The 26,524-nt window shown below is 40.4% G+C and overlaps 3 protein-coding genes across 3 annotated transcripts; 1 reads left to right on the top strand and 2 right to left on the bottom strand.

Moving 5' to 3' along the window:
• Window positions 1–520: 520 nt before the first annotated feature.
• On the bottom strand, window positions 521–5,815 carry LOC311035854 (uncharacterized protein). The gene is made up of 6 exons (XM_084044316.1): window positions 5,752–5,815; window positions 5,455–5,517; window positions 5,124–5,255; window positions 4,182–4,259; window positions 3,501–3,656; window positions 521–2,829 (listed from the first exon to the last, which is right to left on the bottom strand). Exons 2-6 carry the CDS (start codon window positions 5,496–5,498, stop codon window positions 2,787–2,789), a joined length of 453 nt encoding a protein of 150 aa, XP_083900442.1. The 5' UTR covers window positions 5,499–5,517; window positions 5,752–5,815; the 3' UTR covers window positions 521–2,786.
• A 2,253-nt stretch (window positions 5,816–8,068) lies between these two features.
• On the top strand, window positions 8,069–13,365 carry zbtb8os (zinc finger and BTB domain containing 8 opposite strand). The gene is made up of 7 exons (XM_084044446.1): window positions 8,069–8,264; window positions 8,954–8,978; window positions 9,070–9,191; window positions 9,545–9,627; window positions 11,083–11,135; window positions 11,645–11,681; window positions 12,813–13,365. Exons 1-7 carry the CDS (start codon window positions 8,183–8,185, stop codon window positions 12,897–12,899), a joined length of 489 nt encoding a protein of 162 aa, XP_083900572.1. The 5' UTR covers window positions 8,069–8,182; the 3' UTR covers window positions 12,900–13,365.
• A 1,499-nt stretch (window positions 13,366–14,864) lies between these two features.
• dkc1 (dyskeratosis congenita 1, dyskerin) lies at window positions 14,865–24,746 on the bottom strand. Its single transcript, XM_084045290.1, has 15 exons — window positions 24,709–24,746; window positions 23,368–23,426; window positions 22,804–22,890; window positions 21,719–21,810; window positions 21,216–21,400; window positions 20,687–20,751; window positions 20,282–20,408; window positions 20,066–20,196; window positions 19,243–19,386; window positions 18,563–18,683; window positions 18,198–18,316; window positions 17,128–17,231; window positions 16,607–16,658; window positions 15,942–16,127; window positions 14,865–15,278 (listed from the first exon to the last, which is right to left on the bottom strand). Exons 1-15 carry the CDS (start codon window positions 24,722–24,724, stop codon window positions 15,210–15,212), a joined length of 1,557 nt encoding a protein of 518 aa, XP_083901416.1. The 5' UTR covers window positions 24,725–24,746; the 3' UTR covers window positions 14,865–15,209.
• Between the last annotated feature and the right edge of the window lie 1,778 nt (window positions 24,747–26,524).

Raw genomic sequence — 26,524 nt, 5'->3', positions numbered from 1 at the left:
CCGTCGTAACGTCAATAATACTTCTACTCTACTACTAAACACCTGCAGAATATAGTATTTTTTGAAACTGTAAATGTCCAATAAATAACTTGTAACTGCAGTGATCACTGCATGAATCAGGAACGTGTATGTGTAGTACCACTGCTTTGTCACAAGATGGGGCACTTTCCTAATATTTCGTGTGGTCTCACTAGTATATCCTAAAATGAAACATTACATTAATTCACATTCAAGTGTTGTGAATGCACTCAACAGTAAGTTGAAAAATAGCATACTGATTAGTGTGTATCAATAGCATGATTCCTAGAGATTTGTCTATGGAATGCATTTAAGCTGAATGCGAGCCAGGTGGCCCTGAATAATAATAATAACAATATTTTCTTAATGATTGCGACCTTTGTCAGATAATCTGTTCAGGGAAAAAGAAGAAGACACGTCACATGTTGTTTTATGATCTCGTGTTTTTTTTTTATTATAATAATTGGAAGTTCATTCCTATCTGTTAAGTAATTTGCAAAAAGTTTACAAAAGCATGCAGACAGATCAAAAATAATTAAATCCCAGGTGCTGGACAAAACATGTTAAAATACAAAAATAGAGTCTGTGCACTGGATCATCACATTGCAGTATTGATACTTTTACTTAAACAATTGAATACTTTTCCCCCACTGGTCAAGGTGACGTTCCTCAGACAAAGAAAACAGACAGGCTACCAATAGCCTCGGGTTGAGACACACTTTTGTCTCACACAAATTATAAATGCTTCTTTACATACATAGCATTCAAAGATTGTGGAATACACAGTTGTCTGGCTTGAGAGACTATGGCTACCAGGTGTGAGGGTTTGAAGTGAAAACAGGACAAAATGATGTCTATGAACATTAAAACTGCTCTTCACAAAATCCTAATGCTATAGGAAACAGCAACAGCCGTTAGATATTCCCCGAGAGTAATTAACAACACAGTCCTAAGAAACATTGTGACACCGTATTGAAGCATCATACTGTATAATTCATAAAAAAGAACAGTAAATAGATGGGCTATTGAAAGCTCAGTTGTACCCTTGAGAGGGATATTTACAGTATATACTGTATTTGTCTACTGTATATTACCTGAGATGATCAGAACAACTTGTAATTACTGGACTAGAGCACCAGGTGAAGTCAAGCAATAACAAGAAGCTGAGGGTGTAAGCTATCATATTAAGAGGAGCCTCTGCTGGTCTAAAACAGGTGGTAATAACAAAGAAGGTAATTAACAATAACACAGCAATGGAATGGCAAATGGTCAGTGAATATCATAACATATACAATAAGTGAATATAAAGCTGACCCACTATAAAATAAAAGGTCACAAATCAAAGCCCTCCTTCAGCCCTTTTGGGTCCAATGTGTCTAAAATGTAGATTGCAGTGTTGATATCACCCCCACGACAGGGACGTTTGGCCTGTTCAATTCCCCAATATCTGAGAGACAAAACATTATGGGATGCTTGTGTGAAATGTACTGCCACCGGGATTCTAATATCATGATTACTTATAGTGTAGATCACATTGGCGTTGCATGTTATGACTCTTTAATGTTAAATGTTTACCTGTGTTTCAACTGGCTGCAATTATGGAACGGATTACCGCGATCGGATATTATTATTTTTTGATTCTACGATACCCCTGTGTGTGTAATGAGGGGATCGGAAAATATTCTGTGACTACTTGAAAAGGTAAGAAAATCATTAAAAACGCTGGCACTGGCTGTACCCCGTTTTAAAAAACCTCTGGCACTCTAAAAGTAATGGCTTATGTGTAAAGTTGCATTGTGTACAGCAACCACATCTGTAGTTACCCTGAGGGACAGTAAAACATTTGTTTTGAGTGCTGTACATCTAGGTTTTATGGATTGATAGTATGCAACACTGGTGTGACATGGATGTCTACTGCTATAAATGTGTGTTAACTTTCTGTTATTTCATCATCACTGAATCATCACTGTTATTTAATGACATTTTCAATTATAAAACAACTTACATTTATGACACTTTCTTCTTTAAGGGAAACATATTCATATCTCTGTGAATATGTCTTCTGAATCTTTGAGATTGTAACGGTGGCCCTCTTGCATTATCTGCCTTCAGGCAAAAGTAAATAATCCTTGCATATTCTTATCAAATGATTGTATTTGCTGTAATATTAAGCTTAATTTTGTACTCCATCATGCAACGGTGTTCCGTGCAAAAGAAAAATGATCTACAAGATATCAAGGTGTTGCATCGCAAAACTTGAATTGCTTGTAGTTCTTTTTGGGACGCAACACGGTCTGGAGTTAAATTACAGGATGCCCCCATCAGTGAATGTGACTGCCAATCATGAATCATGATCAGCATTAATGGTTCAATGATGACATCTACCTGGTGTCTTTTGTTAAAATGTCTTGTCATGATCGGGTAAAAGTTTCTCATTTAGATGCTTTACCAACAGTCTGTAAAATTATTTGGATATGAAGCATCAATAGTGCAAAATAATATAACGTTATTTTCCAAAGAGATAAGACAGAGCCCTCTCTTCTTCTTTCATAAAAAAAATAAAAATAAAAAGTAAAATAAAAACATTCAGTATTTGTGGTTATACTTAAGCAGTGGTTATATTTATATTTAAAACCTGAAGTTGCATTGGACGGAGGCGGATCCGCGTCGTAGGACATAGGATTGCATCCTGTGTCTCCTCATGGCATTGCAGCTGTCTGGTTGCGCAGGACGATGCAGGAACATCTCTCATCAGCCTTCTTCATCTTTCAACTACTGATGTTCTTCAGATTCACCGTCCACAGTCGGTTCCTTTTACAAATAATGATCACAAGATGAATTAGTTATGCATTTGATCTAAACATGACAGACATGGTTTTGATAAACAAGAACGACTAAGCCAGTGGTTCTCAAAGTGGGGTTCGGGGACACACAGGGGTCCTTGAGGGGTTTTGCAGGGGGTCCCCAACTAACCCATTGAGACCTGTTGCTACCTATACGTTGTTATACCTTTCAATCCGGATGCCACCTCTGTGTCTCATTAGTTGTTGCTATAATATAGTAACATCATTTTTTATTTTTTATTTTTAGTAAGAATTTGAACGTTTTCAGAAAACTATGGTTAGGTTTTAGAAGGTGTTTTTAGAATCGGCCTCAGATCTAAATGGGCTAAATGACTGATAGTTAGGAACCAAATGGACCCTTACAGGTCTGTAACTCAGAGAGTGTACAAATGGAGCCAAATGGACCCGGCTCCATTTGTACACTATCTCTGAGTTATGGGAGTCTATGGCCTCATAGATATCAAACTGGGGGTCCGTCAAATTGAAAAGTATGAGAACCACTGGACTCAGCGTATAGCTCTACTTCCTAACTACAGTTTAGTATTGTTTCAATGCAAAAAATGTAAGCCGTTTCACAGCAGACATTAATGCCCCAATAAGTACAGGTCTGTACAAACTTTTCTCTCACCTCCAGTCTACCAGAGTTCCCCTCCCTCTCTGAGTAGTCTTGGGTCTTCATTGACCCCGGCCAGAGTGTGTTTCTGCAGTGCTGGGACGGTGTAGTGTTTCCTGACGTGTTTCTCACAGTAGGAGGCTCTACACGTCACACAGGTCTTGACTGCTTGGCGTGTGTAGCTGGAGCAAATATCACAAGCTACATCTCTAGGTGTAAAGCCTGTCTGTTGGAGAACCTGCAGCAGACAGGTCAAGGCTACGTTAACACCGAGCTCAGGACGGACAGGGTAACTCTTCTCACACTGACGGCATACATAGTCTCCTGTAGGACCTGGCTGGGACCAGTACGTATCGATGCAATGCTTGCAGTAACTGTGTCCACAGGGAATGGAGACAGGATCTGTCAGGATGTCGGAACACACACAGCATCTCACATGGACTGTGGACAGTAGTCTGGAGCTTAACTCACTGAGGGGGGGGGGGGGGGGGGGGGGGATTTAAAAAATCATGTGCATAATGGCTTTAAAATGAGACTCATAATCATTTAAAGTCTTCACTCATGTGATGAATTATGAGCTATAAATGTGCAACACTATCACATATCCCCATTGTGCAAGTATAAAGAGTAAAATTCTATACACTGTGTGTGGATTAATAAGTAATATATCAAGAAACAAGAATCAATAAGTGTTTTCATAATCTTACCATGATGAGTGTGGAGAAGGGACTTCTTTAAAGTTTAAAGGGAAAGCCATGGACGTGTGACTCTTCATAGACAGACAGCTGGGTGCAGGGAAACAAAGCACACATTTACACTGCAACCAAAACATCATCATCATTATCTCATCATCTCCACCAGGCCAAAAGGCGGAGATTCAGTGTCTTGCTCAAGGACACTTCAACAATCGACAGACCCACAGGGAGACCGGGAACCTTCCGATTCCCAAGCTGCCGCTCTAACTTCTGAGCCACTGTCGCCCGTCTGTGTACAGCTAATCTCGGATTAGCTGCACACTGTTGGACCACCGCTGGACAGAACCTCCACTCCAATTGTTTTTTAAATTGTCTTCATGGTGGCGCTATAACAGGCCGCTTTACGTTTTGGCATACAACTCTTGAACTGTAGGTCGTATAATCAACATTTTCCCCAGGTGCCGAAGGTACCCTAAGTTTTGAGGGGGTGCCTCAAATGCTACAAATGTTACTGTTGTACTTGTGTTACAGAGTTTTTTTTCTGCAATTCAGTAAATGACCGTCAAACAGGGTTTTGATACTTACATTATGCTTTATTTTCCATCAAATTGATTGATTGATTACTTTATTAACAGTTTGCAAATAGTGCAGTGGTACGATTTTACAATGATTGTTAAAAGGATAACAAAAAGCCCTAGGGGCCTGTTTCCATATGCCATATATCAGGGAATGAAACATCCAATCCTCCCCTAATTGATAAGGGCCATATATCTCTACAAAAGCGTTTTTACGTTTTTGCCTCTCTGTCGTACAAACTCTATTTGACAAATAGCCCCCCCCCCCCTCAGGAGCATGTTTTTTTTGTTATTATTTGATTAGTATTATGAGTATAATGTATACAGTATAAGTGACTGTCTAGTTTCTACAACATGATATATGTCTGTTCATTCTCACCATGATGAGATTGAGTAGCCTGACTCTGGATAAGAGATGTCTCCCTTTAAGTTAATTGGGAAATCCTTTGACCAGTCACTTTGCAGAGACAAATAGCTGGCAGCAGGGGACACCGCTCTGTCCTGCTTCATCCTGTGACTCACATAGAAGACAAATGCAACCATGATGCGACCCATTCAGTAAAAAAAAACCGAAGTATTTCAACTTTAGATGCATGGACCAATCACTCTTCTTCACACTAATGTACACTGACACATATCTAGAAGTACCAAGTCAATTATGTGGGATATAAAAATAACAATAAAATGAAATAAACATTTTGTGTTTTTACCGGTTTCTACTGAAGTGACCATGTGGAGCCAGTTCACTCTCCATAACCACATCGCTGATGATGCTGTGAATACAATTGTTTATGATTATTCAATGTTTCATTCAAAGAAATGGCAATACAATAATAATAGTGATGATAATAATAATAATAATAGAATAATAATTAAAATAGAAATAGCAAGCCTCAGATTCAGGTAGAGATTGGGTTACTACTTGGGTTTAGCACCCATGAGCACGAACATAAATAAATCGGCACCTGTGCTCATAGCTCCGAGCTACAGTAATAGCGGAGAGTTACCTGTGAGGTATATGTCGGGGTGATAATAACAAAGCAGATCTGTAGTGATCCACTTCACTCCTCATACTGCATCGGTCCCCACGGCGCCATCAGAATCCTGTCTGGTTTCTCCTCTCCGCTCGGCTCCGGGATCCAAATCTATTTCGGTATCAGCTTCGCTTATTGTAGTCCGACTATAGAAAAGTCTGTCAGGAGGAGTCCACGCACCTCTCTATGAAATAAGCTAGTTACATATGTTTGAAAAAAAGGAAATGCCCTGGCTAGGGTATTTCCACTCTATGGTATTTCCACGCAGGGACTTTTCCAGTTTGCAGTGCTGCAGTGCAGCTCTCAACCAGCAGGTGGTCCAGACCCTCTCATCGGGCACAAAGGAGCGTCACTGGGGCCCGGGGACTATAGACAGACAGGTGGGGACTCTGGGGGAGACAGACAGACAGAACGTAGGCCTATACACTACAGATAGAACTGAACAGAAAGTCATTCATGGTCGTCACCGCCTAGTCTAGAAAAGCATATGAGGCTGAGATAGGAAACCAAAACTGATCAATGAATGGATCACTCACAACAAGCAGCCTTAGTTGTAGACTTTGAGCCTCTTTCGTGTGTGTGTGTGTGTGTGTGTGTGTGTGTGTGTGTGTGTGTGTGTGTGTGTGTGTGTGTGTGTGTGTGTGTGTGTGTGTGTGTGTGTGTGTGTGTGTGTGTGTGTGTGTGCGTGTGCGCGCGCGCGCGCCTAGTATATTTCCTAATCTCAATGTAGCACCACTCAGAGGTAGTATTTAGTTGGTTTACCTTGTGGTTATTAAGTGAGCCAACCACCCATTCCAAATATTGGCAGTAGGCTAGTTTAGAATGGCAAGTGTTTGCAACTACTGTCTGTGAAGGTTTTGCACTGTCTAAAACAAACCTTAAACTTGTGTGAACAAAAATAAAAAGAGAATGCTAAATCTCCCATACATCCATGCAAATCTCCCAGATGTGAATATGTGCAAGTGCGTAAAAAAAAGAGTGTGAATTTGAACTCAGGGTTTTTATGTATATATACTCTACCATCCCATGGAAATTCTCCCACATTTCAAGGCTGTCAACAACAAGTTTTTAAAAGCATTGTGTGACTGTGTTCACTCCTTTTTTGTTTCTCATGCCAAACAGAAAGACTCCTTGGTGTGCAGTATAGGCCTACCCAAATGCAAACCACAGTTTTACTGCCTATACTCACTCATGCAGGAAACAAAAGCTGCACAATGTTCACCTTGCAGCACAGATTGACAAAGATCAGCCTAGATGTTGTGCTTGGTCTACATGTTACCTATAACATCACATTATAATACGTAATAATAATAATATTATTACACAAGCCTTATTACACAAGCTTTCATTTTATTTTTTTGAGCACATTTTATCACAACCAAATCTTTGCATTTGACTCATATCATAAAACCCTCTAGTCAGCATAAGAAAACCTGCTGAATAGGCTATAGTCTGGCGTTGCCAAATCACCATGTTGATAAAAAAAAGAAAAAACAAGATGGGGTCTAGTAATGGCATGGTGATGCTGTGATTACAGTCATCTATGACGTATGTATGACGTACAGTATGACTCCATATTTGGGCAGGGTTTCAGCCTTATATCTTTGATGACCTAGGCTAGCAGAAGTTATGGTAAACAGACAGTTTACGGTTATAAACTGTCTGTTATAACGGTTATAAGTTCAGTATCAATGACATCTTAAATACCTCATCTATGAAATTATTACTATTATTATTTTTACTACTTTACTACTTTTTACTACTACTATTATTTTTAGCCCAGCAGGGCTTGCAAAGTGCGACCAAGTAAAGGTCTGTGTGATATCACCTATACAAAATAGCATTAGTGGAGGGAATACCACTCTGGGGAACAAAAGAGAACAGGTGATCATGACAAGGATGAGATTTGGACACTGTGGCCTAGCAGGGGGGTTGGCTCACATTGGACTGTGACTGTGAGAATGTGGGACAGAAGAAACTGTAGTCTGTACAGCATGTGCTACGGAATGCTCCCAATTCACAACAGAGAGGAATGCGCTGTTTGCAGCAGTGCTTGATGCCAGCTGGACTCGGATCTCGATGAATCTTCTCAAACCTGAGGAACACCAAAGTGCAGTGGTGAGAAAGCTGTGATGGATTTTATCTTTGAAACAGGCCTGCACCATAAGGTGTAAGGCCACAGTACTATTGCGCGGTACCTAACACAAACAGTGGGAGGCAGCAATATGTCGACTGCCGTCTATGTCTGCTGGAAAGATAAACCAAGAAGAAGAAGTTGGTCCCACGTGATCGTTCCAGTCTCTGAAGCTCGTGTTGTGTTTTAGCCTCTATGGTTTTAGCATTTCTAACATTTATGTTTAGAAAACAAATTAGTTCCTCTCGGACCGACTGAATAATCAGTGAAATGGACGACCGTGAACTAGACCTGACAGAGGAACAGAAAGCCACGAAAGCAAAATATCCACCTATCAACAAGAAATATGAATGTGAGCTCATTTACTGGCATATGATGTAATCTGTAGTAAGAAGGTGTCGCTTTTAGGATGTCTGTCTGTCTGTCTGTCTGTCTGTCTGTCTGTCTGTCTGTCTGTCTGTCTGACTGTATGTATGTATGTATGTATGTGATGAAGGCTCCTAAATCTGTCTGTCTGTCTGTATGTATGTGATGAAGGCTCCTAAATCTGTCTGTCTGTCTGTCTGTCTGTCTATCTGTGATGAAGGCTCCTAAATCTATCTATTTTTCTCCATCAAAATATACACGTATGTAGAATGTCCTTTTCAGAATCATTAATTATTTCATATATTGTGCAGGGTAACACACACACACACACACACACACACACACACACACACACACACACTCACACTCACACTCACACTCACACTCACATATCACACACATATACATATAGGCCTATATATCATAATGCATTCGTTCATTTCGTTGATTTATATTTTTTGTTAATAATCTATTAGGCTATCTGCAAAGTACCTACTACCTAACTAAAGCTATCAAATACATGTAGTGTAGTAGAGATGACCTCACAAGATGGTACCACCCATCTTGTGAGGTCGACCGCTGTTACAACGCGGTTTACGCCACATTCTCTTTCTTATATAAAAGTAGCATGAAATGGAAGTAAACAAGTATCTATTGCTTTTGCCATCTTTTCAGATTTGGATCACACAGCTGATGTACAGTGAGTATAGTAACTCAAAGCAAATGTAGCAGCCGTCAAATTTGCTTTCTTTTGCATTGTCATGGTTATGCCTTTTGTTTTGTGTTGTAAGAATCCATTCGTGGGGGGATTCTCTGGAGGAGGCGTTTGAACAGTGTGCTATGGGCATGTTTGGTTACATGACCGACACAGAGACGGTGGAACCCCTCGATACAGTAGAAGTGGAGTCAGAGGGTGAGACCTGGATGGTGTTTTACACACAGAAAAACCCTCAGTGTTAATTTATCTGAAGACTGTACAAATGGAACGGGTCCATTTAGTCCCATTTGTGCACTCAGTTTATTCAACACCATATTTTACTGTGCACAAACATAATGTCACATTTCAACATTGGGAAAAAAGAAGGTATATTCACAGGGTCCAAAATATTATTTTAAATTATATATTTTTGACCATTTTGTTTGTATATTTAGGTGAATGTGAGACATTTATATTGTTTATGAGACACAGTTTACACATCACACCTGTTTTCATTTTGTTATTAGAATGTTACTGACACTGATTTTCTCTCTATTCCTCCTGACCAGGTCACGACATGGAATCTCTTCTTTTCCACTTCTTAGATGATTGGCTGTTCAAATTTTGTGCAGATCTTTTCTTCGTTCCCAGGGTAAGTGTGACTTCTGTCTGTCTAATGCTTAATCCGTCATACGACGGTGTCTCTCCCTGAAAACAGCAGGTCTACATGTGATGCGTTGTGAGCATGTTGAAGGATGTGACAATATGTACTCGACCATGAATGACTTTCTGTTCAGTTCTATCTGTAGTGTATAGGCCTACGTTCTGTCTGTCTGTCTCCCCCAGAGTCCCCACCTGTCTGTCTAACTCAACAACCAACTTATTTAGTTAGTATTATGTCATTTGTTTAACTTTTTATTTCAATGGCCTATTCAAAAATGTTCTGAAAACATTACTGTTTTACAAAATAGGCAATTAAAAGTGTTCTAAATAATAAAAAAAAGTATTGTTTTCAGTTTCCTCAAGTTATGTGCTGCATTGCAAAATATGCAGTGTAAAGGTCCTTACACCGGCAGCATTTTTTACTATTAGTTTAAACAAAATTCCAACTGTTGTTTGTGTCATGACTATCCACACAGAACGTGAATATTACACGTAATAAAAGCGGCACAATTTCTATTCAGAGCAAAGTCCATTTTACACAAAGCATCAGTCTTTATGAATGAGGCATCAACTATATGAATAGTTTTTATGCTAAATACTCGTCAATCGTTTATTGATTTGTCATGCCCCGGTGCGTAAAAGATGTCTATGTCAGTGGGGAAAAAATTAAACCGACTATGTGCAAGCACTGTGCAATACTCGTGGCTTATGGTAGAGGCAATACTTCTAATATGATGACCCATTTATGAAGACACACATCAGCCCAGAGTGTCCAATGACAGCACAAGGAGGAGAGGTCGGGTAGGAACGAGCTTCTCCCCACAGCATTTAAACAGAGTCTCCATACAGATTCAGAGATTAGACCAAGCAAACTCTATACAGTAATAGGTAAAACATTGGGGGTTTATAGCTAAACATATGCAGCACTGCAGTGGAGGAGCCCTCTAGTGGCTAGCCAATGGCTCAACAACACAGTAATTCATTTGTAACAAATTCATTATAACTTTGTGAACAGATATGACAGGCATTGTCAAGTAAACACATGTTTACTTTAAATAAAGCCTCTCATATTGTCAAATGTGAAAGGCTTGGATGCAAATTCTGAACATGCTGTGTGGCAGTTCATTGCAAAAACAAAACAAAAAGTCAGTGGACTTGTCGGTAAATACCTTGACTAGCAAAATACTGAGTCGTTAACATCCCTAGCTGTGGTAGATTGGCTATTTCTGGCATGCAAACCATCATATAACAAAGCATAAATCAGGCCTTGCAGTGAGGTGCGGAATGCAGAAAACAGTAACTTGTATATAGTGACTGACATGATGTACCATAACGTGTTACTGATTATTGTTGCTTTTACATCATACCTCCATTATGAAAATCTCTTCTATTCTTGTGTGATCTACGGAATATAGCAAGTAATTAGATAATGTCTGTCTTGTAGGAGGTGAAGGTTGTTCACCTTGACAGGACGCACTTCAGGATTCGTTCTATTGGGTAAGTTACTGGCTGGGTGACATTGACAAAAAAGTATTATCATTTTTTGTACCTTTTGAGAAATAATCATTAATAATGTAGATATGATGACACAACAGGTAGAGTCATTCATTGTTCATTTCACATAGCTAAACCTGTCTAATAAGTTCAGAACATGCTGTGGTATGGCATCTCAACCTGGTTTGGAAACCTCACTGTAAAGCTGATGACCTGCCTCATACAGAGAGCCATGAGAGTGTCCCTAGGCAAGATACTTTGCAAACCCTAATCGCTCCCGCTGAGCAATGCTCATCATTACCATCTGAACAGCCAACAGCTGGATGAAGCTGAAACTGACCCCCCCCCCCTCCCCCACGTGACTAACAAAGGTCTGCCTTTTTCCCATCTCATCATTGACTGTGATCAGGCTGATGGCAATGGTGTCGCCACCAACACTCTTATAGAGTTTGAGCTGTGTGTGGTGTCTCAAACTCACATCTTCTTTTCTGTCTGACCTTTCCTTCTTAAAGGTGGGGTGAAGAATTCAATCTGGTCAAGCATCCACAGGTATGCTAGTGGTGGAGATGCATTACATGTTAACCACTTTCCACCCGAGGTCCCTATTTGGGCATGGGCGTGTTATCATAGGTAAAAATGTTCAAAAATAGTAAAGAATGCCGATCTACAAGCTCCAATGGGATGCGTTGTGATCTTGTAGATCGGCTATTTTACCTATTTTTGAATTTACGGTATTTTAGCTTGTTACCAATTAATAACACCAACACAGGCCAGCTCATTGAGTGGTTGCTTGCCTGTCTCCCGCTATCCTGACCATGAATAACTAACTATTAATAATACAGCAAAGCAATGTAAAACTATTGTAACTGCTGAAAACTATTGTCTTTCTGTTGTGTATATGTGACTATAATATTTCATGCTTTTGACAAATTTGTACACCAGAGGGCACTGAAAATACAGTGAAACGCATTTCCAGACACCTAAAATAAAAGGCCTTGAGCCACATCTCAACTATGCACATCTCTTAAGTTAACCTGGCTATTAAAAGCGTGGAGACCACACACATCTCACAATTAAAAGGAGGTTGTTGGATAAAACAAGTAAAACTAGAATACAAGTTTGCACGGCAGTGCACGCTACAAATGTGTTACTGCAGTGTTTCGAGCAACCATGTCTAATGAAGGGCAACGTGGCTCAAAATATGACAAAAATATGACAACACTACACTGCAGTAATTCATCTGGTATAGGGAGCAGTTTGCAGACTTCAACTTAACCTCTTGAAAAAATAGCCAATCTTGCGTTGTGAGCTTGTAGATCAGCTATTTTTGGCTAATGTTACCCCCAAAATATGGATGCTGGGATTCAAGTGGTTAATTCATTATTATTATTAACCACTTATTATTATCGCTATGATAAAAATCTGTTTTTTTTTTTCAGACAGTGAAATCTTGGAGGCTTCCGTCTTTTTCACATTAACCCTCAATAGAATAATGCTATAAAATTGATATCAATCAAATAAATATCTATTTTTTATGTTCAGGCATTCTGCGTATATGCATTTATCTTGCTGGTAAAAGTTCATATTAAAATGACACGCACACTGTAAATGCGGAGATAGAGATATATTGAAACAATTTGTTAAAATTCTGTTTTTTTTTGTCCTGTATTATCTTTCCAGGGAACTGAGGTGAAAGCTATCACATACTCAGCAATGCAGATTCATGATATAGAAAAACCTCAGATCTTTATGATTGTTGATATCTGAGGATGTAGTCAGCAGAAGAGGTTTGTGGTTGAATGGGAAAGGACTACAAATGGAAAAGGACTACACATGTTACCACCTTGCTGTGGGTGGTCACTTGATATAAAACACTGGAGATTTACTATCTGAAATGTTGTTGTTCATTAGTTGAAGATCAGTTGTTTTTTGACAAGAAACAAAGAATAAGTTAGGTTGCAATTGTGATATATTTTTCAAGAGATGAGCCTTTATCTCTACATTACATTTTGAAGACTTTATTCTTTATAAATAAATATATCAAAACAGCATTTTTCTATGACTGAATGGTTTCTGGGAGCCATGTCCAAGCTGGGACAACGAAAGCTTGAGCTCTATACTACTTTACGCTCTATAGACCAGATCAGAATGCTTGAATGTTTCAAACGGGTATTTCCGGGTAGAATGTCTATGGATGTTCTCACAATATAATACTAAAGTGTCCAGAACATTAGCTATGCCTAGTTTGTCAAACTGTGGATATTTAGAACAAATAAAAAGTGTCCTGTTCTTCCATAAATAAGGTAAATTAATAATACTGTTCCAATGCAATGCTGCTGGTGTTATCTACCCGGAAATACATGTTTGGTTGTGGTGATGTCATGATTATTTGGTCTATAGTATACTGAGCCTTTTAAAGCATTGGATGCAGACAGTGAAAAAAATAAGAAAAAAACAATTTCTGCGATAAACATAAGGTACTGTATTATGATGCCAGCTGCTATTTTGAAGAACCGACTGATACTGTATTGTGGACTGCATTGCTTGTGCCAATGAAAACAGCAGCTTGTACTGTAATTTGAGACCATACAGTATTCTGTATATTATTTTGCGGTGGATGAATGCCTCCCAGGATTTGGTAGAACTAAATGGATGTACTTTAGTCTGAATACCAGACATCATGAAAAAGATGTCTGTGTGTCCCACACATACTGTATACAGTAATACAAATTAATGGGTTGTTTTGCTCGACACAATAGTATGTACTACTGTCTAAATCAGTTAGATTTACTAAACTAAAACCCTTTCAGATAATGGCATGATCTTGTGTAAAGAATAAAATGCAATGCATCAAAGGGGTCTGGTGGTATATTCACAAACAAGGATTATGCCACATCCAGGTATAAGGCAGCATCAGCGGAAAGGAGTTTCTTCATTTCTGTTCATGGTATCCAATTACAACTTCCTCTATACAGACAGACAACACATTAAGGAGACAGAAAACCTTTTACTGAAGGAGTTTCAACTTTAGGGAGTTAGGATAAAAAAATAAGTTTTTTGAAATACAAGTGTTTAACATTGCTGTCAGATGAAAAATCAACTGTCAACTTTAGCCTCTACAGCCTAGTGTACATTGTATATCATGTATAATTTATAGCTTCTTGCTTGTTTAGTAAATAGTTGAAAACCTTTCCACAGTTTTGCATCAATGTAATGCAGTGGTTCTCAAAGTCCTTGAGGGGCTTCCAGGGGGTCCCCAGTCCCACATAAATCATTGATAGTTAGAAACCAAATGAAATGGACCGTTATGGGGGTCCGTGACCTAATTCCATGCCAAACTGGGGGTCCAAATAAAAAAGTTGAACGACTGCTATTGTAGCCTCGTTCCCAGCCTTAGACTGGAGACTACACATTCAAACAGTGGTGTTTTTTCAGGGCATACAACAGTCATTCCCTGCACGACATGAGTGTTGTCAATGGATGCGTGAGTGTCATATGTCAAGAGTTGGCCCTGAATGTGTAGATACTCAACATATCAGAACAAAATATTTCCAGTTATGTGCTAGTCATATTATATCAACATACAATATCATATTTGGTCAAAATGATGTTTTCCCTATTGCAGCTATGAGGGCCGCCCCGTTTACTCTTGGCTGGTCTATGGTTCGACTGGAGAGGTTTTTCTGAGTGAGGTGTACAGCATCACAATGAACCCACTTGAGCACAACACACTTAAGAAAACAATGAATCTGGTTTTAATGTTCAAATTACAAAACAAACATAAACCAAGCGTATCGCCATTGTACAATATATCTGATCGATAAAAAAAAAGACAAAAACATAAACCATCTGTTATATCGTTATACCATCTCACGTCACACTGCTCATCCTCCTCCGATCCATTGGGGTGGGGTTAGTGGCCGTGGTCTTGTGGAGGTAAATCCCACATTCACGTTCATTTATTATTCTGCAACTCATTGGTTGCAGAACCTGTCCATCAGTAGCGGAGCAGAGATTGGCCCGTTCTGACCAGGGGCAGTTTACTGTCCATGATGCTCTGGTAGCAACAAGCTTTGTTCACTCCGTTTCTCCATCCGTCTCTTTCGGTTTTTTCTTTTTCTTCTTCTTCTTGACACTCTCTCCCACCTTGGAGGTAAAGAATAGATTCATTTTTTTACCCCACACTCTTTCCAGTCGTGCAGAGAAATAATCTCTAGTTTTGGTCCCTCAACATTGAAGCGGGGGGGGGGGGGAAAGTACTTTAGTCATGGAACACCTTGAGGTGCTTGTATGTACATTTGTGATTATCATCATCACATCAATCCTGGTTGAATATTAGTAAACCAGCAGTAGTAACTTGTGGTCCAAGTAAGATCGTGAAGTGCTTGCATGTACATTTGTGTGCATATGTTGTGTCTTAATATTTTAAGTGGGTGTAGTGTGTGTTTTACGAGAAGTGTGCAGGCAGAGTTCTCCAAAATCAAGTTTTGGAAAGAATGACATCATTCCATTTATTCAAAGTAATCTTTTAAATCAGTGGTTGATCAGATAGCCAAGAGAATCATGACATCACATTATTTCAGAACAGTCGCGAAACCAATTCTCATCATCATCACATCAACCCTGGTTGGATATTAGTAAATCAGCAGTAGTACCAACTAGTGGTCTTGGTAAGATGGTGAGGTGCTTGCATGTATATTTGTGTGCATGTGTTCTGTCTTAATATTTAAAGCGTGTGTAGTCAAGCCAATTAAATACAACCTTAACGATACCGATTAATACTATTGAAATCTTGACAGCTCAACCCACCTCAGTCTCCTCTGCTCCTGCAGCCTCCTCTGCAACTCCTGCCGCTGCCTCCTCCTCAACCTTCTGTTTCTTCTCTTTTTTCTTCTTTTTCTTTTCCTTCTTCACATCCTCAGCAGAAGGCGTAGTGGGTGTAGAAGGGGTGTTGGCTCCACCCTCCCCGTCACTGTCACTCGTTTCCCTCTTCCTCTGAAAAAACAAAAGTGTTTCGTTTATTCTACAGATCAAGTCAACCTCCAGCTTCGGTCTGTCAGGTGTGAAAGACTGGTACAGTGCTGGTAATGGCCCCTGGTCCTCATGGATCACTAGTACTGTGGGTTGTTTGTCTTAACAGAGGTTTAACTACATTCACAAGGTTTTGGTAGGTCCAACCCAGTCCCCAAAATAATGACATCATTTAATGTATTCTAACTAATCTTTTAAAATCAGTGGTTGATCAGATAGCCAAGAGAATCATGACATCACAAGATTTCAGAACAGTCGCGAAACCAATTCTCATCATCATCACATCAACCCTGGTTGGATAGTAAACCAGCAGTGGTACCAACTAGAGGTCCTGGTAGGATAGAAAACCAACAGTACTAGAGGTCCTGGTAGCACAGAAAACTACAAGGACAAGATGTCCAGCAGTACCAGTGGTTTGAACTTGTGTAATGGATGTGGCGTACCTTTCCCGGCACGGCGCTCGACTCCTCGGCCTCTTTCTTTATTGCAGCAACGCTGTGAAAACAAACGTCATCAATAAGAGCCCAGACGTTGAAACACCCAAACATGCAGCAGACATCTGAACGTGGATTCACCTCTCAGACAGAAATTAAACCAATAATCGGTCCTCAGGTGAGCGGCTTGCCATGGCTGCTGGCAGACTATAGCTGTGGTCAGAGATCTGCTATCGTAGACCAACACACTCAGAGACCACCAAGGGATAAACTGTCTGCATCCATCACTTGCGATTGGATGTACAGTTCAGACTTCTGTGTCAAAGCAAAGCTTAACCACATGAACCCGAGCAGCCCTATTCTGAGGCCGAACAGACCGCAAAAATCAGCTCTTTTCGCCAGTCAACAGATGAATGTTAACGATTCTGATGATTATGAGAAATAATTGTGAATGATCTCAAATACCTGCTATCAGGCGATAATGTAATAATTGTGTCAGGCCCAGAGTATTTAGGGTGTAGCAGTAGTACCTGTAGTCTACATATCCTTCCTTCCAGTCTGATGGAGTTTGGCCATTTGGTTTTCCATGTTTGTCCAGAAGACCTGATTTAATCATCTGCTTCTTCTGACTGGCCTGCAGACACAAAACCACCAACAATAAAACAGAAGCACTGTATATTCATTGTATAACAAACCAACCATCCTATAAACAAAGACAATCATAAACACTTAGCAGAACAAGGTATCAAACACTGCCGTACTGTGTTGTACTGATTCTACAAATGCCTTCTAAATCAGTTCAAAATTATTTAAAAAAAGTCAAACAGTTAATTTTCAAAAATGGCAGATGTACAAGCTCGCAGCGCGGCACAAAGTGACGTAATGTGGGCTTGCAGACCTGCTATTTTTGAGAAGCCAACGCAAAACAAAGGCAGATGCTTTCACGGTTTTAATGGGTCATGGCATTTACGTGTAGGTAACGTAGACTAAAATAATTATCTCATCTCTCCCAGACTTCATGTGGCACACTTCTGACATCTAGAATGAATCTGGCCTTCGCCATATTTGAACGAGATGGATTGCCACGCCACTGGTAGTATCCTTCCATTTATTGTTAAGTCTTTCTTTATCATCAGTTGTTGATCAGATAGCCAAGAGAATCATGACATCACATTATTTCAGAACAGTCGCGAAACCAGTTCTCATTATCATCACATCAACCCTGGCGCCATAAAGCATACTCTGCTTTATCGTATACATTTTACACTAAATGGGACCGTAACTTACAAAATGCTAATCATTATTATGATTAATGTCATTATGAGTATTGAAGACTTGAAACTAGTGACCTCACTAAGAAAATGTTTACAAAGGTAATAAATCAAGTATTGAGAAGTAAGTCATTTCCCATTTTACTTAGAAACAATCACTTATTTCACTAGTCTCCTCCTGCAGTCCATTAGAGATGCAGGTTTAAGTCACTTGGACATTTTGTTTTATTTCTCACTTGCCTTGTACCAGTGTTGTACTGAAGCTGTGCGTGTGTCAGTGTTGCATTGAACACGTTTGCGTGTGTACCAGTGCTGTATTGAACACGTACCTTGGGTCCCAGACCCCACTTGCGAGGGTAAGTGTCTCTCTCCATGATGACCCTCTTGATCTTGGCTACGATCCCGTGGTCACATGTAGAGATGACGGCTGTGGTCATCAGAGCGACCGCTACACAGGAGAGCAAGAGAATGGAAGCAGGTTCAATCTCACATATATATTAATATAGATATTAAGTTGGCCAACTAAATTAGACTGAAATTTGATCATTTTAAATCATCATTGAGAAACCATCAGCTGGGGGTGATAGATAGCAGGTCACCACGGCAACATAGTGCTCCTGTAAGCTACACTTTAATCATGTGGTTTCATGGTTCATTATAAATTTGCTGTTCATTTACAGTCACAGCAACTCACCTATACAGATGGCCTCTCCTTTGGTCGTTATGACGATGATGTCCTGGTTCATTTCGATGCCGTCCTCATAGCGAAGGACTCCTGGTAACATGATCTTGGCTCCGTAGCAGATCGCATTCACCTGATGCACACACACACACACACACACTTAAGTTTGTTACCTTAAGATAAACTATTTAACTAACTGTAGACTAACCAAAACTTTCTTGCTATAGATACAGACAAAAGCCATCAGACGTGGGTGATAGATATTTGTCATCTCCGCACAGAGTGCTAATGCAGTCTATACATCTAATCACTTGGCTCAGTCTGTACAATAATTTAGTTACTGAGGGACACAAGACAGCTTAGAAGGGACAGGCAGACCAGACAGCTGAGAGGGGGACAGCGTAGGAGAGACAGACAGTCGGACAGCCGTCTCCCTCTCAGCTGTCCTAATGTCCGTCTCACTCCTACACCGAGAAACTAAGAGGGAGACGGTGTAGAAGAGACAGACACCAGAGAGGGAGACAGCTCTCCTATACCGAGATGGCCAGCGTAGCAAAGACAGACAGGACAGCTGTGAGGGAGACAGTGTAGGAGAGACGGTAGGAAAGCTGAGAGGGGTCAGTGTAGGAGACACAGACAGTAGGAGAGCAGAGTGAGAAGTCAAGGTTCTGGTAGGATCTGTGTGGACTCACAGCGCTGTCTTTCATCACTAGTCTCTTGTGGGACACCATGAGTTTCTCCAGAGGATAGATGACTCTCCTCAGGTACGACTCGTCTTTGTTGTGGTCGTACTGCCACTGTGCGTCCAACACGTCGTGCATCGTCACCATGTTGTCCTACAGCAGCCACAAAGCAGGTCCACGGTTATACATATGGACTGCTACATTCAACTTATAAGGGACTAACTTTGCATTTATTAGTTTCCACACAGCCGTTGGTACGTGTGGAAACATAGTTGTCAAGGTAAATCTGTGCATTTAAAATGAAGGGTACACTGGCAAGATATCACTGACCTAACAGGCAGTATTTCAACACCGTCTAAACATTACAACTGAGCATATATACAAAATAATGTTATCTACAAGCTCAACTCATTGCGATACATGCCCTTGCTTTATCCATTTTTGTTGTCTTGTAAAAAATGTCATAAGTGGTAATGTCTTGTAGGCCAGTGTGAAGTCTGCAGTCAGAGGTAGACCGACAGCAGGGGTCACTCAAGAGCCACATTGTTTCCCAAAGGTTTATTACCAGAACCAGGGAGCGACCCAGAACTGAACTCAACACTTTGGACACAGTAGAGCTAAAAAGCACTGGACATCAGTACAGCGAGTACAGTGACACTACACTGATGTGTGCAAGTATCTCATCTATGATTATTTGGCTGGCTTATTTTGAAACAATGGAAATGTGTTTTTTTTTACATGTACAGTAGATCATCATATCAGAAATAACTGTTAATTTATTGTTCAGGGAGATTTGACAGATTTTGATGAAGTGTTATTCTGTTACTCTCACCTTCTCACCCAGAACACCAGAACGGACCCTCCTCAACTCCTGCATCTGACCTCCGACCCCGAGGAGAAGACCCAGGTGGACACATAGTGTCCTGATGTAGGTCCCTGCCTCGCAGCTCACCCAGAAGATGCCTACAACAAACATACACGTTGTCATCTCTCCAGAACCAAATGTGCTAAAGCCGACATCGGTGTGTGTGTGGGGGGACCGTCTTACCCAGTCGTCTCTCTGGGTCGTACTCCACCAGTTTGCTTTCGTAGATGGTTCTGACTCTCAGCTGTCTCTTTACAGCAGCAATGAGAGGCGGTCGCTGGAACAGAGCACCTGTCAAGGTCTCCAGGCCCTGCAGGAGGTCATGGAAAGGGTTGAGTGGTCATATTTAAACTGCTCAACACAAATAGTTTGTTTCAGGAGTTAGTAGAGGCACTTCAGACTTACGTTACTGTAAACCAATTCTAACAGCATTCATCTGTGAGGCTTTCAATCATGCAAATTGTCATCTCTACATGAAGCAAGCATTATGTCATTACTGGGAAACATTTTGGGTGAAATGCTTCTTTCAAAACATATTACAACCATAAAACAGTACATTTTCCTCATTCCACACACAAATACACTTACCCTAGCAAGAGTGTGTTCATTTTCAATAGCATTGTGCAGCCGAACTATTCCCACATACTCTTTGCCTGCAACACACAGCAGAGAGAGTAGTAAGGTAGGCTGACGTTTACTGTACAGACAGCTGTCAAGACCACAGGGGGCAGCAGAGCACAGCTGGGGTCATTTTGCTTCATTTTCTCTCTTTTTTTACAGGAAGTGGGTCTTTATTAGTTGTAAAACTGAAAACCCCTCCCCACTTTGAGCCTCTCATTATTAATTAAGACCGATATCAATCTGCACACCATTACAGGTATTAACCCAAGAAATTCAAACAACTTTGGCCCAACACTACCTTTAATCAAGAATTGACCCCAGCCGTTGTGCCCCCCACTATTCTGGGGGACATACTGCCTCCTCGTCATCATTTCAATCTTCATGAAAGCAAATACTTTTATTTAAAGGCAACAAAATATCAAGCAGCTCTGATCCAAAGCCATGCCCATTTGTTTTCAAATGGCCATCAAACCTGTGCCCTGGCCCTCCAACCTACCAGCACTCTGCTGGGACTTGACGAGTCGCGTGGCGCGGTCCACACACACAATCAGACACCCAGTGACCTTGGGGTCGAGGGTTCCACTATGACCCGTCTTCTCCACACGAAGGATTCGCCGAATCCAGGCAACCACCTCGTGGGACGAGGGATTGGCCGGTTTGTCCAAGTTGATGAAACCAGACCTGGAAGGGTGTTCAGATAAACATTGACATTAACGGTTTAAAACTACACTTGACAATAATCACGTTCACCTTGGCGAACGGCATTCATATTTTGGCCATGTCAGAAATAATCAAATATAGATCAAATTTTAAATAACATTTTAGTATAAGTCAATAAAAATATCAAGTTTCCCATAACACTTCAAAGCAGCCATCAGACGTGGGTGATAGATAATTGTCATCGTTGCACAGAGTGCTAATGCAGTCTATACATCTAATCATTTGGCTTGCTCCAAACACTTTTCAGTTTAAATATGCAGGGTTTAAAACAGTGTTTACCTGACATAATCCTGGATGTTCCTTTTGAGAGGGTTACAGCCATTAGGTAGGGGGGTGTAGTGAGCTGTTCTGATGTTTAGTTTATCAAAGTTCTGCAAGAAAATAAAAGATAGTAGACCCAAGACAGAGCAGCTTAGTTAATTAATTCTAACAGAACTTCACCATAGCCAACAGTCTACGTCTCCGGTCACATTTAGTTACAGTAGTGAATGAACAGGGACATTTATTGGAACTTGTTACGTTTCTTGCTTTTGATTGTTATGGAAGGAAATATTACCGTTGTATATTCTAAATCAAGTTTCTGTTTGATGAAATAATACTTTCATTCTGACAGAAGCATGTGATCAGGTCAGCATTTCAAGTCTTGGTTGAAGCTCACCGTTGGGTCCAGATCCCAGCATGCCCGGTTCGGCAGCCGGCCCAGTAGAACACTGGGTCGGTACCGAGGGCCGGGCAGCCAGAGACCCCCCGATATCAGAACGACACCGGGGGGCATCAGAGCCCGGGCTCAGCACAACTCATAGAATGGATAAACTGTTGCATCATTTCACATGCTCACTTCCAAGTTTTATTCAAATTTCATTGCTTCAGTAACACTGAAGTCAATGCTTTGAGATTTGTTTTAGTAAAATAGGCCTTTTGTTTCTGTGTGCATATAAATACACGCACGTATATTGATAAAATGTATATTGACATCATGTTAAGCCAACCAGAGCAAGTGCAGATGGCTAGGGCAAAGTTATTTTCTCCCTCTCACACCTGTTCTACATTTCAGTCTTACTGCCTTAGCTGCTACATTTCCCCACAGGGATAAATAAAGGTCCATCTTTCTACACTAATTTGCGCCATAGGTTTTGGTTTGCTTAACCTTCATACTTCTTAGATTATGTTGTTTCTATTAAAGTCACGTCTTTTATCTAGCCTAAAATAGATTAGTAAATTCCAATCTTAATACCATTCATTGCTAAGTGACAAGCTTTGTCTGCATTCTAACGTTAACGTTGACATCAGGTGAGGTGGGATTTTGTATAATATAAATCTTCAGCTGGTGCAGACATGGTGACAAGGCTGTTTACACGACTCACTTTGAGTAGCAGAGGCCACTGAGATGTGTCCAGACTGGCCACCCGAGACTCTGGTTTGATGAGGAAGTCTTCACTCTCTTGGATGTCCTGAAACAAATAAACAAACAGTGGTAAGCTGCCATACAGTGGCTTGTGTGTATACTGTATAATCTTATGCCGAGTGATTTGGTTAGAAATGGATAAAACTCATTAAGACCTGAGGCTGAGTCTACAAATGTCTTCTAAACAGTTATAACAGTTTTCAGAAAAAAAGTGTGTCATTTCTGTATCAATGGTGCTCAAAACGTTTTCATGCCAAAGGGCCATGTATTAGTCAAAGAAATCTAAAATGACACAAATGCTTTCCTTTTTGTAATGGGTCAACAACCCATTGTATTAAGGTGGTATAATAATATGTCCAACAATGATCATCTCATGTAACATCTCATGTGTCATTTAAAGAGTGGTTATGAGTAATGCTGCTAGTGATTTATCGTTACATTGCAGTGATACCATGAGCTCAAACTATAATGACAATTTTAATTAAGTTACATTATACTCAATAAATAAAAGTGTGTTCCTTACCCCGAGTTCATCATCAGCTACTTTCTTATCCTTTCTCTTTTTCTGTTTCTTGGCTGACACTGGTAAAGATATTTAAAAAAAAAGTTATTTTCACACATTAAGTGGTAAAATGATAAACACCTGACTAATCAGATCATAAAATTACCAATGTCTGACTCAACAGATAACTTTATATGTATAGTTCGTGTCTCTGAAGGAACCCACGTGGCAGATCAGACGACACGTGGTTAGCATGAGGCTAGCCCGGTTTGAAACCTCCCTCGCCTCCACGACTGCTCGCAGATGATGTCCCGCTGTCTGGGGTCCCAGCAGAGGTAGAGTCCGTCCAAATGCGGTGAAGATCACCTCTTTCGCAACACCGTATCCAAAATGTAAAGGTGGTTCGAGACACCTACAGATGTTTGACATTTTGCCGGTAAGTAAAATTTAACCAACTGGGTTGGAAAAAAAAAACGTTTAAATCTCTTATTTAGTCAGTCTGTGTCATGTTTTCACATTGTAGCCAAAGCGGGAGCAGTACTGGCACCTTCCGTCGGGGGGTGTTCCGGGTTGAATGGGAAAACATGGCACAGGCTGACTAAATACGCGATTTAAACGGTTTATACAAACCCATCGGTTACATTTTACTTTCCGGCGAAATGTCAAAGATATGCAGGCGTCTCGGACCACCTTTACTTTTTAGATACGATGATGTGAAAAGGGTGATCTACACCGCATTTGGACGGACTCTACCTCTGCCCGGACCAGAGACAGCGGGACCTCATCTCGGAGCTGTAGTGGAGAGTGAGGTTCCAAACGTGGTTTAGCATGAGGCGCTAGCTGGGAGCCAACATGCATGGATGCAGCATGCAGGCCGAACTGGGACAAACTAGCGCACTGTCTGGACGATGATGTGTATTATTAACTGGAATTTAAACGAGCTGACAAACGAGGCACTTAAATAACTTATGCAACAAACCCATTTATCTGAGATTAATAACGTTGCATCTGGAGTCTAAATGAATGAATGTAGCCCCGGCCGACATACGGACGAAAATCGTTTATTCGTGGATCGTTATGGTATTTTGGTTAAGTGTATAATATAAGTAGTGCAACAGCTCATGTTTTAAAATGTGAGCTTGTAAAAGACAAGTTTGCATTGGAGCACGAGTTGCGACTGAAACAGTGCATCTATCTATCCTAATGTCAAGGTTTCAATCAACTCCACGTTGCTTCAGTTTAACACAGCATTAAAACTCTCTTTGCAGTACAGATGTTATCATCGTCAATCCGCAGAATGACACAAGTTATTTAGGTTAAATGTAAACTATGCACGCAGGAGACGCTGACAAGCACACTCACCCTCTACGTCCGCCATCTTCACAATGTGCGCAACTCTGTCTTCTCTTCTTCTGAACTTAACGTGAAGAAGTGAACTCATATGAGCACATCCGCCTGTTCATCGTTCACTTATGAATCTACCGCCACCTAACGGCGAGTTAATAGGTAGTCGGCTAGTGAGTTTGGTCTTGGTCTGGTTCTCAACCTCAGTCAGCGACCCGGCGCAAAAAAAAACATATTTGAACTGGGGACCCCCTGGGGATATATATATCAGTGGTTCTCAAACTTTTTCATGTGAAGGACCCCCAAATTGACACTTATTAGCCCGCGGACCCCCATTTAATGGCATTTCTATCAGTTGGACCGCAATCTATATTGTAAAATCTATGTCAATTTAACTCTGAGAGTGTACAAATGGAACCAAATGGACCCGTTAGGGTCCATTTGGTTCCATTTGTACACTCAGAGTTACATACCCATAAGGGTCCATTTGGTGCCTAATCTATCATTTAGCTGGGGACCCCCTGGAACTCCCTCAAGGACCCCTGGGGGTCCCCGGACCCCACTTTGAGAACCAATGATATATATATAACTCTATGGGGAGTTGGGGACCCCCCACCCTGACAAGCACAAGGAATTGTAGTAGTTGAGGCATACATTCTATTTGACTCGGTTCCACAGATAAATATTGTGAAAACAGCTATTTTCACAATGTATGCCTCTTTCTTAAATTACTTTGACTATTTATTGTAGCCTATAGTTTGTTGAATCCTTTTGATGGAGTAATGGTCTTTTTTAAGTATTCAAAATATCTTAAAAGTCCTTAAATTGTCACTTCACTGTCATCTGTTCTAGAGGGTCCCGACCGACAAGTTGAGAACCACTACCTTACTCTGAGTATTTAATTGTCATCGACATCTCTCATGCCTCTATGGTGCAGTGAAAGTGCTTTGTGAACTAGAAGTATTGAGGTTCCAGATTTTTTACTAAGTAAAAGTATCAACACTGCAATGTAGACTCATTTTCACAACTTTTCAAATGTATAAAATTGCAGATCCACAAGCTCACAATGTGTCTCATCGAGATTGTAGATCGGCTATTTTCAAATGTTTATAATGTATTTAGGGCTCAAGTGATTACTGTTTTGTAATCTAAATATACAAAGTAACTTTTACTCTCTCCACAATGACACTTTTTAAAAAAAATGTTTGCGAAGGTATTAAAGACAATCACGTGTGCATAAGTATTCACACCCTTTGCTATGACACTCAAAATTGAGATGAGGTGCATCCTGTTTCTACTGATAGTCCTTGAGATGTTTCTATAACTTGGAGTCTGCTTATGTTAAATTGATTTGACATCACTTAGAAAGGCACACATGTCTATCAGGTCCCACAGTTGACAGTGCATGTCGGAGCACAAACCACAATACATTTGAAAACTTTATTGGACATTCTGTAGAATAGAGACCTTATACTTTTACTCAAGTACATTTTGAATTCCGGACTCTTGTAACACAATATTTCTACATTGCAGTATTGATACTTTTACTTAAAACATTTGAGTACTTTTCCCACCACTGCTTTCTTCACACATTGGTTTCCTCCTCTACAACCCTGCTGTCCTGATGAACAGAGATGAAGCCTTGTCTACGACCAACACTTCCACTGACGTTCACATAACTTCAATACACTTTTTGTATAAATGTTGCTAGCAAGTATAAGTGGAATAAATTAAAAAGTAAGTTCTCACTGTTTTGTCCATGTCAGAATCTTGTTTCCTTTAAAAACAAATACTATTTTTAAAGAAATGTTAAGTCAATAGTCAATAACAGGAT

This window comes from Gymnoscopelus microlampas (assembly GCF_963454915.1).
Source record: "Gymnoscopelus microlampas genome assembly, chromosome: 20".
Taxonomy (NCBI): domain Eukaryota; kingdom Metazoa; phylum Chordata; class Actinopteri; order Myctophiformes; family Myctophidae; genus Gymnoscopelus; species Gymnoscopelus microlampas.
This window is presented reverse-complemented; position numbering and strand designations above follow the sequence as displayed.

Coding starts and splice junctions, on each gene's coding strand:
- LOC311035854 (XM_084044316.1), bottom strand. CDS start 5,498: ATGGAGAGTGAACTGGCTCCACATGGTCACTTCAGTAGAAACCG. Junction 4,260..5,123: donor GGCTACTCAATCTCATCATG/GTGAGAATGAAC, acceptor CCCTGCACCCAG/CTGTCTGTCTATGAAGAGTC. Junction 2,830..3,500: donor AGAGAGGGAGGGGAACTCTG/GTAGACTGGAGG, acceptor TATTTGTAAAAG/GAACCGACTGTGGACGGTGA.
- zbtb8os (XM_084044446.1), top strand. CDS start 8,183: ATGGACGACCGTGAACTAGACCTGACAGAGGAACAGAAAGCCACGAAA. Junction 8,265..8,953: donor TATCAACAAGAAATATGAAT/GTGAGCTCATTT, acceptor CCATCTTTTCAG/ATTTGGATCACACAGCTGAT. Junction 9,628..11,082: donor ATCTTTTCTTCGTTCCCAGG/GTAAGTGTGACT, acceptor TCTGTCTTGTAG/GAGGTGAAGGTTGTTCACCT.
- dkc1 (XM_084045290.1), bottom strand. Junction 18,684..19,242: donor TAGTGATGAAAGACAGCGCT/GTGAGTCCACAC, acceptor TGTGTGCATCAG/GTGAATGCGATCTGCTACGG. Junction 15,279..15,941: donor CAGGAGCAGAGGAGACTGAG/GTGGGTTGAGCT, acceptor TTTACCTCCAAG/GTGGGAGAGAGTGTCAAGAA.